The 16,886-nt window shown below is 38.1% G+C and overlaps 1 protein-coding gene and 2 non-coding genes across 3 annotated transcripts; 2 read left to right on the top strand and 1 right to left on the bottom strand.

Moving 5' to 3' along the window:
- Positions 1-108: 108 nt before the first annotated feature.
- LOC139953968 (uncharacterized) lies at positions 109-16,679 on the bottom strand. Its single transcript, XM_071953585.1, has 3 exons — positions 16,183-16,679; positions 6,803-6,884; positions 109-1,439 (listed from the first exon to the last, which is right to left on the bottom strand). The coding sequence occupies exons 1-3, from the start codon at positions 16,240-16,242 to the stop codon at positions 844-846; spliced, it is 738 nt and encodes a 245-aa protein (XP_071809686.1). The 5' UTR covers positions 16,243-16,679; the 3' UTR covers positions 109-843.
- On the top strand, positions 8,246-8,327 carry Trnas-uga (transfer RNA serine (anticodon UGA)). Its single transcript has one exon. It is a non-coding gene; the product is annotated as a tRNA-Ser (tRNA).
- Positions 8,773-8,854, top strand: Trnas-uga (transfer RNA serine (anticodon UGA)). Its single transcript has one exon. It is a non-coding gene; the product is annotated as a tRNA-Ser (tRNA).
- Positions 16,680-16,886: the final 207 nt, after the last annotated feature.

Here is a 16,886-nt window from a genome sequence, read left to right as displayed (position 1 = left end):
ACAAAATAACCCCAAACCTTTGCTAGATGGAAAAGATAGTCTGGTTCCTCTATAGGAAATGAGATTAACTGCTATTGTCATCAACGTATGTACAGGGTACCTGACAACTTACAATAAAGGTTATGCGAAAAACAATATTAAATTAGTAACAAGTTCATGTAGATTTATAATAACAATTTTTATAGAAGACTTTACCAGCACCAATAGAAGAATTTTTATTTTCAAATATAACTAATAAAATGTCATTTCTCTGCAGGCATAAAACAACAGTTTGAAAAAAGGATACTGCTATTGCACAAAACATCTCTGAAAAGTTCAACACTTCAGCGAGAAATTGAAGCCTTTTAATATGCAGCTGAAAGCACACATAGTAACGCAACAAGGGTGTTTTTCTCTTGCAAGTTTGATGACCAATTAAGTCCAAACTTTCACATACTGGTTTGTGGGATACACCAAGTGAGAAAATTGGTATTTGACAATCAAACGTGTACCAACCAAAATTCATTAAAGTTAACCTTGTTGCAACAGGTGCCCAACTCATTTTTTTTTGCTTAGCAGCTCTATGAAATCAGGCCCTGTGCCCAATTTCTTAAAGAACGTAACCATAAAATCTTGCTTAGCACATACAAAGCTTGTTACCAACCAAAATTCAATAAAGTGAACAATGTTTCAGCTGGTGCCCAACTCATTTTTGGCTTAGCAAAGCAGTATTCGTTTTGCTTAACAGATCTATAAAATGGCCTAATTTCTTAAAGTATTTAAGCATTAAAACTTCCAAAGCACATGTTTTCTGCTTAAGCAGCTCTATGAAATTGGGCCCTGATCAGTCCATCTTATCATTTCTCAATCTAGAAATGGGTTAGTGTTTCTATTTTCATCATCCGTAAGGCAAATGGTGACAGTGGGCGTCAGAGGGCGCTGTCCTAGTGTAAGAGGCTCAAAAACGATTGGAATGGAGTCTACAGCCAACCCATCGTCTTCTGGTGCATGCGCGTCATCACTGACAGTATCCTCGGCACTAGTCTTCTCCGCTTTCTCGCAGTCGGATTTGTTCTCTTGTTGCTGTCTGTTCTTCCTAGCCTCCCACTTTCTCCGCAAGAATCGCTTATCCCCACGACTCCCATCCTCCTTCTCGTCTTTAATCTTCTTTAAATTCTCCGTAGATTTGCTCTTTCTTATATCCCCATCGCCTCCGTCTGCTTTCTTTGGGGTGTCCGGATGGAGGAGACTGTTCTCCTCTAGATTTTCGTAACTTCGGCTGCGCCGTTGGAGTGATCTTGGCACGGGTAGCTTGTTGGCGACGTTATGAAGCCCGGACGAGAGTCCCTTGCCAGCCTTTTTGAAGTTTTCTACACTGGAGCTTGCAGATAGTCTGAGCTCCAGTGAGATGCGACGCACACGGGTTTGCCTTGGAGACCTCAAAGAGTCCATTACCAGACCTGTGCAACGAAGATGAAAAACCAAAGCAGCGTTTGACCTTTTTCAAATTACAGTGATATTCATCTCTATGGATTTGTCACTTTTTTTTTCAACATCAATCTATGACACTATCGAACACGGTGATAATTGTGAAATATGATATAATAAGCAATTGGTATCTTTAAAGGAATGTGAACCACAATTCTAGTAATTTACTACATGATTTTTGAAAACCGCACACCTATATTATAGAGTGTGTTTTGTGGACCCCCAATCAAGCCCAACCGAGTCCACATGTCGGTTACCGGTTGGTCTGAACAGCATCGTCACTGCGCCTCAACCGAACACGCGAAAACGCTCAACCGATGACCAAAAGTTTCTGTGTTCGGGTCGCCAAAACGCACTCGGCATTTGTCAGCAAACCCAGCTGTGTAGGGATGAAAGGGTTTTAACATCCCGTCTACTTTTCTCCCTTTGTCCCCACAACCTCCTTCAACCTCTTTTCATGATAATTTCCACAAGTTCAAAATACAGTTCTCTTTTTATTTGAAGGAAGGTACACGTTTGGTAATTACTCAATACAAATATTAACTTAAAAACTGACTTGGTAACTAGCATTGGAGAGCTGTTGATAATATAAAACATTGTGGGAAACGACTCCCTCTGAAGTAACGTAGTTTTTGAGAAAGAGCTAATTTCTCACTAACATAATAAAAGACTTCTAGCTAAAAGTCGTTTATTCTTATCTGAAAGCACACAAATTCGTCCCATAAGGGTGTTTTTTCTTTCATCATTTTCTCGCAACTTTGATGACCAATTGAGCCCAAATCTTCACAGGCTTGTTGTTTTATGGTTATGATGGGATACACCAAGTGAGAAGACTGGTCTTTGACAATTACAAAACCTGGGGTGGATTTCACAAACGTAGTCCTAACTTAGGACTAGTCCTAGGCAATGCTGAGAGATAGGACTGGTCCTAAGTTAGGACCAGTAACTCATCCTAACTTAGGACTGGTCCTATCTCTTGGCATTGCCTAGGACTAGTCCTAAGTTAGGACTACTTTTGTGAAATCCACCCCTGTGCCCTCCCTTTAACTTGGTAATGAGCAATGGAGACTGAACGGTAATCCAAAATGGAAATGAGCTGAAAATTATTCATTAAAAAAGATAAGTCTCTAAGGCTGTCTTGAATCCCCTTGATCTGAATGGCTTCAATCGCCTGCTGTAATTGCTCTGCTGAATTGAACGAAAACGACAAGTGATCTTGCTGCATATCGTTTACATGCACTGGACACTATTGGTAATTATCTCAAATAATATGTTAGCAACAGGTTCACAATTAACTATGATTTTTAATTTTTTGCCCTTTTCAGTAATATATAGCAAATTTTCTCAAAGATGTTTTAATAGTGTTGAAATTATGCTGTTTTTCTGCATAAAATATTTTTGGGAGAACAAACTCAGTATCGGGTGCACAAACTTAGCAAGAAAAAGGAGGGTTAGATTTGTTTATCCTTTGGTGCTCAAATCAAGCTGAAAAGTGGAAGGGATAAATTTGTTTATCCTTTGCTGCTCAAAACCAACCAAAAAGTAGGAGGGGTAGATTTATTTATACCTTGAAACTCAAACACGGCAAAATGTGCGATATATTGTAACAAATAAGTGGAATTTATCTATTTTTAACCATTTAGCCACTGTACCGCTCAGCCGCATATAGCGATACACTGTATGCGGTACGAGGAAACCTCGCTAGCTTGTGTTTGTAGAGAAAAAAAGGTACATCAAAAGAAAACTCGATAGTCATTAGTAGGTCTACGCATTTGTTATATATCTAGTTGTTATAGATCGTTATTAATTCTCCCTTCACAGTTGACTTGTCGAAGCTAATGATGATGAAATAATTTAGCTCTTACGAAAAATAAAACGCTCATTAGTAAACAGGAAACTATTCATCATTTATGATGATATTGTCGAAAATTAACGCCTTCGCATTTAATCAGTATGAGAATTGAGCCAGCCAGACAAAAGCCTTGAAAAGCTATTGTGTTCATTTTATCCGTGCACAAAAATATTCGCCATAAAAATTACCATAGCCGTTTAACGTGAGGCATTTATTGTTCCCATGAAAACTTGTACTATTACCGAAAGGGTTAAAAATTGTGCATACACATTAAGCCATGGCTATCTTTTAAAATTTGAACTACGATTCCAGTAATTTACTGCAAGAATCTTGAGAAATTGGATTTCAGCAAACTCGGGCGGTGCAGGGACTAAAGGGTTAAAACGTTAGCATAGCAAAATTAGATTGATTCGTAAAATCTACATCATGTTTTTCACGATTTGGAGGACAACATGGTAAAACAAAAACTTATTGCTTTAAAATCCTGTTTCGAGAGCAATTCTCAGACCATAATGAATATTTTAAGATACTTGACAAATAACCAAATATAAACAGGTTCACAATTAAATAAAAAATGTTAAAACTATACTGTTTTTCTCCATAAAATACCTTTGGGAGAACAACGTCAATATCGGGAGCACAAACTTAGCCAAAAAGAGGAGGGGAAATATTTGTTTATCCTTTGGTGCTCAAGTCAAGCTGAAAAGTGGAAGGGATAGATTTGTTTATCCTTTGCTGCTAAAAAACAACCGAAAAAAAGGAAGGGATAGATTGTTGTATCCCTTGAAACTAAAACACGACAACGAGTGTGATATAATGCAATAAATACGTGTGATTTATCCATTTTGAAAAAAGTTAGCATAGCAAAATTAGATTGAGTCGTAAAATCTACAGCATATTTTTCACGATTTGGAGGAAAAAATGGTAAAACAAAAATTTGTTGCTTTAAAATCCTGTTTCGAGAGCAATTTACAGACCATAATGACAATTTTAAGCTGTAAATTTGAAAAATAACCAAATCTAAAAAAAATACAGTTAAATATGAACCTGTTTAGCATAAAAACTTAATTTTAACTTAGTAATGGAGAGTTGTTAAAACATTGTGATAGACGGCTCCCTCTGAAGAAACGTGGTTTTTGAGAAAGAGGTAATTTCTCACTCGAATAGTAAAATACTTCAGCTGAAGCCTTTTATTATGCATCTGAAATCACCCAAAAGTAACGCAACAAGGTTGTTTTTTCTTTCATTGTCCTCTTGCAACTTCGATGACCAATTTAGTTCAAATTTTTACAGATTTGTTATGTTATGCCTATGTTGGGATACACCAATTGGGAATACTGGTCTTTTGACCAGCTCTCAATGTCTATTATAAAATTATTTTGAGGGTCGACCCCGGTGTGTGGCGTTTTTTTTTTTTTTTTTTTTTTTTTTTTTCCAGGATGAACGTGTGCAGATAATTACCCACGTTCGTCCTTGGGGAAAAAAAACCCGCCACACACCGGGGTCGACCCAGGGGAGCTAAACGAACGCACCCGAGGCCGGCGCTCTGTAACCTCCCTTTTTTATATTTCACCTTCTTTATTTATTGTCAACATTATCTCTACCATTCACAGTAGTAAAGTTCACTTGTACTTTTTTTACTTGATGATCCTCAAATCAAATGTTGGGTAATAAAACCTCTCGTTGTATATTATTTCCATCTTGTTTGCATCGACCTCATCGTCATCATTTCCAAATCACCTTTGTTGTTTCTTATCAGTGGACTGTCGATTTGTCACACATCTCTCCAGTTTCTCTCCATCAAAAACGTAATCATTATTTGTTCTTCAAATATTATTTGTTCTTCTTCTACCGTATCTTTCCTAATCTTGTGTATCAAATTACGCACATCATTGAATAAACTCCATTAACAACTTTAGTCGGGAGATCGGTGGGTTTTCGCATTTTTCCTATCACAGTTCTACAAGTTTGATATAAATGGAAAGCTCGTTTGAACACGAGTTTCCCGCAAGCCGTATCTTTCCTAATCGTGTCTCACAAATGGTCTCTACCATCAATCAGTCACGCATACATCACTGAGTAAACTCCATTAACAACTTTAGTAGGGACTTTGATGAGTTTTCGCATTTTTCCTTTCACAGTTCTACAAATTAATTGGTATCAATGGAAAGCTCGTTTGAACACGGGTTTCTCCACCATGCCGTATCTTTCCTAATCGTGTCTCTAAGTAAGTTGTCTCTATCAATCACGCATACATCACTGAGTAAACTCCATTGACAACTTCTATACAGAAGGGAGTTCGGTGGGCTTCGCATTTTTCCTTTCACAGTTCTACAAATTTGGTGTCAATGGAAAGCTCGTTTGAACACGAGTTTCTCCACCCTTCCGTATCTCTTTCCCAATCTTGTGTCTCAAAATTGTCTCCACCATCAGTCGAGCATACATCACTGGGTAGGCTTAAACTCCATTAACAACTTAAAGGGAATGTATAAGGTAATCACTCTTAAAAATTTATGGTAATAAAAACGGTTGGTTAGAAGCCGGTACAGCAGCTTTCGAGAAAAATTTCACCTCGAAGTAATGTGGTTGTAATTATACGTTTTTATGCCCCAAAATTTGAACCTGAGAAAAGTTACTGCAGTAACACTTCTCATGGCGCACTCGTGTAGTCACTGTGAGTCAGGCCTGTTTTGGTAATTCCAAAAGCCCCTTTAAAGGGTCTATGTAACTTTTCTAGGACAAAAAAAAACACTGTCCACAGATTTACACTAAACTTATACACAGTTTGAAATTAATGATAGTAGAAAACTTTCCTGAAAATATTGCGTGCTGAGGTGCTGTAGTTTTTGGGAAATGAGTAAAACAATGTCATGAAAATAATTTTCGTCTCATGAGGCGAAAATTATCTTAATCATTTAAAAACTTCATGACATTGTTTTACTCATTTCTCAAAAACTACAGCACCTCAGTAAGTAATATTTGAAGGGAAGCTTTCCACTATCATTATCTTCAAACCCTATTAGTTTAATGTAAATCTATGGACATTTTGAAAAGGTACCCAAATCCTTTAAAGCCAGTGGACACTATTGATAAATGTCAAAGACCAGTCTTCTCACTTGCTGTATCTCAACATATGCATAAAAATAACAAACCTGTGAAAATTTGAGCTCGATTGGTTATCGGAGTTGCGAGATAAATATGAAAGAAAAAACACCCTTGTCTCACGAAGTTGTGTTCGTTTAGATGGTTGATTCGAGACCTCAAATTCTAAACTTGAGGTCTCGAAATCAAATTCGTGGAAAATAACTTCTTTCTCGAAAACTACTCCACTTCAGAGGGAGCAGTTTCTCGCAATGTTTTATACCATCAACCTCTCCCCATTACTCGTTACCAAGTAAGGTTTTATGATAACAATTATTTTGAGTAATTACCAATAGTATCCACTGCCTTTAAACCACAGACAGATTCTTATTTTACATTTACCTTCTGTTTCACCTTTCTCTCCATCTTTTTCCTTTGACACCTCCTTCTCCGAATCTGGTTTCTTGTGAATTACTCCATTTTCCTGTATGAATGGAAATTTTCTTTTATTCGTTTTTCAAACACTGACAGCAACGAAGTGTACGCATAAAGTGTAAAATTATCTTTTCATTTATTTATAACAGTCACTTTTTTGTGCGTCATGAGTTACCATGGCAACTGATGAGATACAAAGGTGCAATATTGACATCGGTTCGTGTTTCTAACCATATTGACTCTAGCTTTAAGCGGTCGTGTGACATGAAATACCTTATCTAGTGTGAGCTTTCTAAACTATGGCTCATAGGCTAGGGGGCTCTGCAACTTGCTCTTTAACACACCGTATCGTTAAGCCCAATAAGTGAACTTGCGCATGGTAGAGACTCGGCCAAAACCCGCGGTTTCGAAAATGTCCATAAATTTAGCGCATTTTTAATGTGCTGCAATTTCAGCTTTTCAAATTTTAGATTCCACAAAATGGTCGACCGTGTTAGTTCGCAGAGTAAAAGGAAAACCTCGCAATTTCAAGACATTATGTTGATCAGTATATTCTACTTTTAAAACAATCTTTCTAACCGCATCAAATTCAAATTCAATTCACTTCATTATCCACGAAGAGAAATTCATTTCGGGCTTTAATTCATCAAGTTTACAAAACTTACATACAGTTGGTATCTACCAGAAAACAGTACAAAAACACTACACTCCACAAAATACATGACATCTGGAAACTAAGACAAGAAAATCTAATTATATAAAAAAAAAAAACCACGACGGGTGTGCATTTGATAACAAACGGTGTTACATGTGCTTTTCATAGACCAACTTGCCCGATCCAAGGCAACTTGTCCCATTATCACCCGAAATTCGACCTCATTTTAGCGCAGCTCTAATTTCAAGTGAAGTGTTACATTTTTAATTTCAACAATGCGTATTGACAAAACGCAAGCGAACATCGTGTTGTTGGCACGTCAAGTTGAAACATCATCCCTCTTGTAGCTGGCGCTTTGTTGGGGACGAAGACTTTGATTTGATTTTTGTTTTCATATCCAAAGCGATTTTTTCAGAAGGGATGGCTAGAATGTTTCCCGCCTCCTTGACTGCAGGCACTAGACATTATTATTAGTAATTACTCAAAATAATTGTTGGTATAAAAAACTTACTTATTAACGATCACATGCATCTAAAGGCGCACACCAAAAAATTTTTTTTTTAAATTCTTATCTTGCGGCTTTCATGACGGGAATTCTGGTCTTTGCAAATACCCAAAATGTGTCCAGAGCATTTAAATAAAATAACCATCTATTTATGTAGCTATACACCACAATTTTTAATAAAACGATGAGGAATTCGAATTAATTAAATTCTTCAAGCTGGTTTACAGTGGCCTTGCAAAATTGTTCACAAGTCGCGGTGGCCGAGTGGTTAAGGCGTTGGACTTGAAATCCAATGGGGATTCCCCGCGTAGGTTCGAACCCTGCCCGCGACGTTCTTTTGTTGCATTTATAGTTAGTGTTCTTCATCCTGCATATGTGCACTTCAGACCGAGTTTCCAAACTATGAAACAGCCGGTAAAGTGTCTTATTAGTTAAAGATACAAAGTATTTAAATACAGCCAAACTTTTGGTTTATAGTCCTCATGTGATTAAAGGCAGTGGACACTGTTGGTAATTACTCAAAATATTTATTGTATTAGCATAAAACCTTTAGTGGTGACGAGTAATGGGGAGAGGTTGTGGGTATAAAACATCGTGAGAAACGGTTCCCTCTGAAGTGCCATAAAACTAAAGTTTTCGAGAAAAACAATTACTTTCCACGAATTTGATTTCGAGACCTCAGATTTAGACCATGCACAATTTTGTTTGTTTGTGATAAGCTAAATTCACAAAGGTTCTTCAAGTTTCTCTACTTAGAGGCTTATTTGATATTCATAAGTCGCGGTGGCCGAGTGGTTAAGGCGTTGGACTTGAAATCCAATGGGGTTTCCCCGCGTAGGTTCGAACCCTGCCCGCGACGTTCTTTTTTGCCTGTGTTTTAGAGTCGGCTCTTACCTAGCTTTTTGTTTAGTGGTAGAATCAGGGGAACTCAGAAAGTGAGGTTTGCAGTGACATCATGTTAGAATTCTGTTTTGTGAGTGCGTGGCACTGAGCAGAGCCGGTTTTTGCTCATGCGAGAACCAAACCAGCTTATAGTTTTAAAAGTTTTAAACTTGCCCAAATTTCACAGAGCACTCGCATTCGCAAACATCGAACCGACGAAATCTGAGTAACGATTTGTCTGTTTTTATTTTTTTTTTATTCAAACCTAATTGGGTTCGTTTGTTTAGCTTCCCTTGGTTTTTCCCAGGATGAACGTGTGCAGATAATTACACCCACGTTTGTCCTGGAAAAAAAAACCGCCACACACCGGGGTCGACCCAGGGAAGCTAAACGAACGCACCCACTAATGCTTCGAAGGGAATCCTTTCTCAGGGGTGGCAGTTGAAAATATCAACAGCTGCGTGCTTCTCACTGAAATAAAATGTTATTATTTATTGTAACTTATTGTTGGAGTATTTACTCATCTACATGATCCATGGCATGTCTATCCAAATATTAGTTGTAAAACCATGTCGCTGTTTTTTTTTTAAGGCAGTGGACACTATTGGTAATTACCCAAAATAATTATTAGCATAAACCTTTCTCGGTAACGAGAAATGGGGAGCTGTTGATAGTATAACATTGTGATAAATGGCTCCCTCTGAAGTAACGTAGTTTTCAAGGAAGAGGTCATTTTCCACGAATTTTATTTCGAGACCTCAAATTTTGGATTTGAGGTCTCGAAAACAAGCATCTGAAAGCACACAACTTCGTGTGACAAATGTTTTTTCTTTCGCTATTATCTCACAACTCCGACGACCAATCGAGTTAAAATGTTCACAGGTTTGTTATTTTATGCATAATGTTGAGATACACCAACTGTGAAGACTAGTCTTTGACAATTACCAATAGTGTCCAATGTCTGTAAGATAAAGGATTTATTCATCAGACTATATAAATGAACCCTTTCATCGCTTTGAATGCGCATATATTTCATTACGTACACTCCATTATTATGATGCACTCAATGCAATCCAAATCCTCTGTGTTAGAACAGCTTGGTACAACAATCACACTTGGTGACGTCACATCTACAGATGCGCTGCAGCTGTGTAACGGGTAAACCAGTTTGCTATCGACCATATCATTCATGGTGATTAAATGAACGTTGCAGGCCTAAAATATACGTGTTTTTTTGTTAGATTATTGTGAAACTCCAAAATGCAGTTCAGGCATGGGCAAGCAATTTCTCATGTTGTACGTGCTGTGTTCTCTTGTTCACATTATGTTCATAATTAATTTTCTTGGAGCCGGTGTCAGATGCAAAGTTGTGTCCGCCATGCAACACTGTCCGCTCCGGACACTTTTGCATATGCAATCGAGTCCGGGGGTACGCAAAAACCGTCCGGTGGACATGTACATGACATGTACATGTACAACGGTCGAACATTTCCCATGCCGTTGACATGCACTTAGCTTGTAAACAAAATGGCAAACGTGTTCCGTCGACCAAGGGCGTTTAATTTACTGCAAGGACGGTTTTGCACGGGGCTGACACAACTGCATATGCAAATGTGTCTGGCCGAACACAGCAGCAGCGTCCGCGGTTTTGCATATTGCATATGCAATAATGTCCTCCGGGTAGCATTGCATAGAGGACATTATTGCATGCGACGCCGGTCGTAAGATATTGTTTGACAAAATTACTCATGTGCTACTAAAGTGATCCTGCGTAGTATGCACTGCAGTTGGTTGCCTCCAAGTTGCTTGTAAAAAGTTACCTGGGCCCAATTTCATAGCGCTGCTTAACGGTAAGCAAATTTGCGTGCTTACTGTAGCAGAACAAATTGCTTAAGCCTTAGCGTATTTCACAGGTAAGCAGAAAAAATGGGGGCCATATTGCGTGTTTACCGTGGATTTGCATTGTGACGTCATTTATTTTCGTGGGATAAGCACCGGCGGAAGGTTAGCAGCGCTATGAAATAGAAATTGCACAGTAAGCACAAAATCGGCCGCTAAGCAGCGCTATGAAATTGGGCCCAGCTGGTGTGCTACTAAGGGCATGTCACACGACGAGATTTACACGCAATCAGTTGCAGTCAATCGCCAAAGAAGAAAGGGCAGTTACATTTCAGTGTTCACACATTTTTCTTTGGGGGTCATGGACATTGCTTGAAGAAAAAAATACCCAAGTGCTACCAAAGTGGTCCTTTGAAGCACGCACTGCAGTTGGTTGCCCCCAAGTGGTCTGGGAATAGTTCCCTGATGTGATAAGTGCATTCTAAGGCCATTCCGCACGAAGCAACTTACATGCAACCAGTTGTATGCAGTCAAAATTAATTTTCAAGAAGAAAGGGCAGTCACATTATTTTGTTCCCACATTTTTCTTAGGGACGTGAAAAGACCATGTTTGGAGAATTACTCATGTGCTGCCAAAGTGGACCTGTAGGCATGTGCATCACCGCAGTTGCCTCCAAGTTGCCCGTTTTGCCTCAGGCTAGGCGTGATTGTATCACTGTTATGTGATTTAGCTTCGCTTTGGTGATTTTCAGTTGTGAGTCGTGACTGTCCTATGATCATTTTTCCTATACTTGGGATATGCTAATAATAAATGAACATTCAAAACTAAAGGCAGTGGACACTATTGGTAATTGTCAAAGACTAGCCTTCACGGTTGGTGTATCTCAACATATGCATAAAATAACAAACCTGTGAAAATTTAAGCTCAATCGGTCATCGAACTTGCGAGATAATAATGAAAGAAAAAATACCCTTGTCACACGAAGTTGTGTGCGTTTAGATTTGATTTCGAGACCTCAAGTTCTAAACTTGAGGTCTCGAAATCAAATTCGTGGAAAATTACTTCTTTCTCGAAAACTGTGGCACTTCAGAGGGAGCCGTTTCTCATAATGTTTTATACCATCAACCTCTCCCCATTACTCGTCACCAAGTGAGGGTTTATGATAATAATTATTTTGAGTAATTACCAATAGTGTCCACTGCCTTTAATGTCACAATTTGAAGAGGGTGAAACGAGACAACATAAATCAAATATTATGGTCGTCCTAATGATTTACAGCCTCGTGGTGGTTGTGTGGTTCTGCTAAATTGAATGCCGATTTCACATGGCTAGAAATGCGTAGTTGGATGGTTAATAGGCCCCTGAGGTCTAAACGAATGTGCAGTCCCTCAATTCCACCTCCACCTCAAGGTGGCATTGAGGGACTGCAGAAGCAAATACTTGAAATCGAATAAGGCTGCAACTGCAGAAAATTACAGAGACAACAACTTATTATGCCTGTTATATATTTTGTCGAACCCACGTTTACACTACTCATTCAGTGTTCTCACATAACTACAAATCCCATTTTAATAATAAAGTTTAAAATTTAATCTGCATGACAGATTTGTAAAATAAGTACATATGAACGTAAATGTAGTATTTGATTTGAATAAATATAACAATCTATATAATAAAACCTATATTAGGTATAAATAATGTGATATGTACGAGCCTCTGCGTGTGTTCCAGCTCCGTTAATGTGTTTTACTAATTGCGGATGTAAAATTAATATATATAACATACTGATGCACGAAGGTCACCATATTGATATAATGCAAACCTGTATTTATGCTTATATAGAAATAATGTTATAACTATCAATACTATCAATAGATAATTTATCAACGCGGTAACCACTAACACAATTGCACTGCATGCGTTTATCATCAAATATATTAAAGGAACACGTTGCCTTGGATCGGTCGAGTTGGTCTTTAAAAAGCGTATGTAACCGTTTGTTATAAATTGCATATTGTTAGAAAGATGTTTTAAAAGTAGAATATAATGATCCACACAAGTATCACTCGAAATTGTGTGGTTTTCCTCTTACCTCGTCGACAAACACGGTCGGCCATTTATGGGAGTCAAATATTTGACTCCCATAAATGGCCGACCGTGTTAGTTCGCAAATTAAAAGGAAAACCACGCAATTTCGAGGCAATGTGTGTGGATCATTGTATTCTACTTTTACAACATCTTTCTAACCATAATTGTTTTATAACAAACGGTTACAAACGCTTTTGAAAGACCAACTCGACCGATCCAAGGCAACGTGTTCCTTTAACTAATTTTTAGTCTGATGCTCTGAATGCTGCTTCAAGGAATACATACCCATATAATTCGGTGTAGAATAACAAAACGCACTTCCGACAAAAAAAGAATTGTGTTTTTGTTTTGAAGCTGAATTTGGGGCATATAACATTCGTGACCAGCTCAAAGGGAAATGTCATTATAAAGCTATTTTGTCTGACAATGTTTGGCTAGGGCAAATATCATCTGCAATTTGCAATTTAAACAACCATAGGTTCTGCAACCCGCAATTCGCAATTTAAACAACTTTATGTGTGACGGTAGTGTGCGCAACACAATGTTGACTTGAGTTTGCATTTTGCGGAGACCTATTTTCACACTACGTTTCGTAAGAAACGAACACATAAATAAATAAATAAATAAATAAATAAATAAATACATAAGTAGGATGCGCCTAGATTATAACCTGCTGTTTCCGAATCTCCAAATGGTATTATTTAAGTTACACTTGAACTGTGTCAACAATGCATGTAATTTTTAAATGTGTACAGGATTTAGTAAGGATAAAATAACTCAATATTCTGAAAGCTGAAGGCACTCCGCACTGTATACACAATAGTAATTACTCCAATTAATTGTTGGCATAAAACGTACTTGTTAGTGAGCAATGGACAGCTGTTGATAGTATAAAACATTGTAAAAAAGAAACTTAAAAAAAAACGAACGTTGAGGAGTAGGCTATAAAAAAGAAACTTGCAGGCTGTCGGAAAGTGCGGACTTTGGCCTCGTAAAATGACTTGAATTCGTTTACTGTGTTTGATGTTGTAATTTCTCAAAATAATATGTACACAGTCATCTGAGGTTAAATCCATTTGGGAAGATTTAGCCTAGTTCGGGAAAGACTCTGCATGGTTTAGTATTAATAATACTAGGTCAAGACGTCAGGCCATTAACCATTTTTTACCAATAAGTCATCTTGGTTAGTGAGCAGGTTGCAAAGTTACCTATATATTTTCTCGTGAGAAAAACAAAAATGTGTCGATAACAAGTTTTCCACGCACTGATTCAATCAAAATTGGAGGTCCTAAATTTAGATTCACATGCGTCCCGCCCCAAGGCTCGATATGCCTAACACATACTCATCGAAAGAAAGTACGTCGTGTACCCTGACTTATCAATACATTTTTGTGTGTCAGAGCGAAAATCGACGGTAGCCGGTAATCAGAAAAGGGGACCAAGAAAAGGCAGTGAGGATTATTTTACGCATTATATGGGACGAGAATGGAGCCACAGAAGTGGCTATCGTGGGACGCGCTGTTACTCTCCGAAAGTGCTTTTGCCGGGGGCACCTCGCCTATTTTCACTGTGGGCACGTGATGCTTTGTGCTTTTACCAAGGGGTTGTCAAACCTATTCATAAAAACATTTGAAAAACACTACCTACAATTTATTTTTAATAAATGAATCAGCAAGACATGATTTTCTTCTTTTCATTTTTGTTATTGTTTTCTATATGTTGTGAGGGAGCTGCTATTCCATGCCCCAGTGCAGTGACCAGACATGTTTTTATTTTGCCGAAAATTTGCAGTGCATTGTTGAATGGTGGGTCGTCCACCATATAAAACACATCGTCACCGTTTTCACGAAGGGACAATTTGTCCCCTGCAGCCCAAAATGTATGTTTGGAGAACATCGCGTTTGAAGTTAAGCTAATTTTGAAATCACTGGTTCGTAGACTTTTCGATGTTAAATCTTTGAAATTTTTTTACATATCAGGAAAGTAGAGATCCTAAATCATACAAATCTGTTTCCAATTTTGTTTATAATGGTTTAATTAATGAGTAATTATTCAATTAACAAAAGTGCCTCTTCGTGAAAACTGTAAAAAATGTGGTCTGTGTGCAGCGCGTCGTGTTGCTGTTCGTGAAAACGCAAAAGCCGGATCTCCTACTTTTTTGCTATGCAAGGGGACATTTCCATGCGTTAGAGCAATACACAAAGTGGCTGTTCGTGAAAACGAAAAAACAAGTTGTGGCCATTTTGTGCCCGTTTGGGGCGCGCGCGCGTTAAACAATGTAGGTAACAGGTATAAACCGGAGCACTGTTTTTTGGCGCTGTGCCAGCCGTGTCTTTAACGCACAGAAAGGAAACTGTTCGTGAAAACGCAAATCAAGGATCTTGAGGTTTTTGTCCTTCACCATCTTAGCATATCTAAGAAACTAGACGACTTTTAGGTCTATAAATTAGAGAAATGTTAGATACCGTTAAACTAATTCGAAACCACCAAAAAAAATCAAAGTGAGTTTTTATTGATTTTTTACAATATTGTCCCTTCGTGAAAACTGTGACGACATGTTGATTATTGTCGTATGGGGAAAATCATTGCAAAAAACACATTAAAGACAATGGACACTACATGGTAATTGGCAAAGACCAGTCTTCGCACTCGGTGTATCTCAACATTATGCATAAAATAACAAACCTGGGGAAAATTTGAGCTCAATTGGTCGTCGAAGTTGCGAGATAACAATGAAAGAAAAAAACACCCTTGTCACACGAAGTTGTGTGCATTCAGATGCTTGATTTCGAGCCCTCAAGTTCTAAAGCTGAGGTATCGAAATCAAATTCGTGGAAAAAGACTTCTTTATCGAAAACTACGTTACTTCAGAGGGAGCCGTTTCTCGCCTGTTTTATACTACCAACCTCTCCCCATTGCTTCTAAACCAAGTACGTTTTTATGTCAATAATTATTTTGAGCGTTTACCAATAGTGTCCACTTTGTTTATTAACTGTAACTGAAAAACGGAAAGTTAATGTATAATTATTTGTGGCATACAAATTCCTGAGAGGGAACTATCCATACAATGGTTATTGAAAATGTTGTTTTCCCTGTAGACCGGTATCTTTGCAGTGGGTGGGGTTATTACGGGCCCAATGGGGGGTATATTATTACAGTTACGTAACCTACCAGCAGAATTATAATTATATCAAAGTTAACTAAACGAAAATAATAGTTATTAGGGCGTACAATAGAGCAATAAACAAAAACAATAAAACAAATCATGAACTTTTGCCATCACTAAATTTATGGAACACATTTGAGAAAGAGTGTTGAACTCCTCGCCCCTTTTTGGGGAAAAAAACTCGTCGAAAGAGAAGAAAGACAAACCCTACCTTATCCGTAGCGTCACACGCCGTGGTTTGAACACTTTCCCCGGTAGCATCCGATGCCATTTTTCGCCACCTTTCCCGGAACACGAGCGCTTTCAGTCCAAAAACACTCGCCTGTTTCTCATTTCAAGTCGGGTATACAGAAATTATTTGTGTCAACGTGGAACAAAAATATCAACCGATGATGTGGACGAGCCACTACACCGAGGCGACTGGTCATGTGGCCTTTCAATTGAAAATGATCAATATGTGAATTAAACACATCAACACAACACGAGCGCTTGAAAAAAATCCCGTAAAATATCCGGGTTGCATGTGTTTCGTACACGAATCTGAAATCACTGCATTTAACTAGTTGCGTAACTGTCTCTTTATAGTACAATATTGTACACTCTTAGTAATTCCCACATCAGATACGTCTGTGCCGTAATTTATTATTTCTCTCAGTGACCTAAAACTGAAAGTATGTTTTTCCTCCATCCATCCATCGACGTGTTTTTTTTTAAAGCAGCGTCAAAGTCCAATACCGACGACACGAATGCAATCGTTTTTTAACAGCTGTTCCAAAATGTCTATCATGGGATCGAGTATTTTTTATTTATTTTGTAGACGATGTGACCGCCTACCTCACGGTCTCCAGCTCACACGTACGTAGGCTTGGTTCAAGACTCTCCCGTCATTTATATCTCTCCGTGGTGCTATCACAA

This window comes from Asterias amurensis, chromosome 22, assembly GCF_032118995.1.
Source record: "Asterias amurensis chromosome 22, ASM3211899v1".
In the NCBI taxonomy this organism is placed as follows: domain Eukaryota; kingdom Metazoa; phylum Echinodermata; class Asteroidea; order Forcipulatida; family Asteriidae; genus Asterias; species Asterias amurensis.
The sequence above is the reverse complement of the archived record's forward strand: the minus strand, read 5'-3'. Positions and strand labels throughout refer to the sequence as shown.

Bases quoted from the DNA above. Each gene is read 5' to 3' on its own strand.
- LOC139953968 (XM_071953585.1), bottom strand. From the start codon at position 16,242: ATGGCATCGGATGCTACCGGGGAAAGTGTTCAAACCACGGCGTGTGAC. The intron at 6,885-16,182 runs GTAGGGTTTGTC...CCATTCATACAG, and splicing joins CGTGTGACGCTACGGATAAG to GAAAATGGAGTAATTCACAA. The intron at 1,440-6,802 runs GTAAATGTAAAA...TTCGTTGCACAG, and splicing joins AGAGAAAGGTGAAACAGAAG to GTCTGGTAATGGACTCTTTG.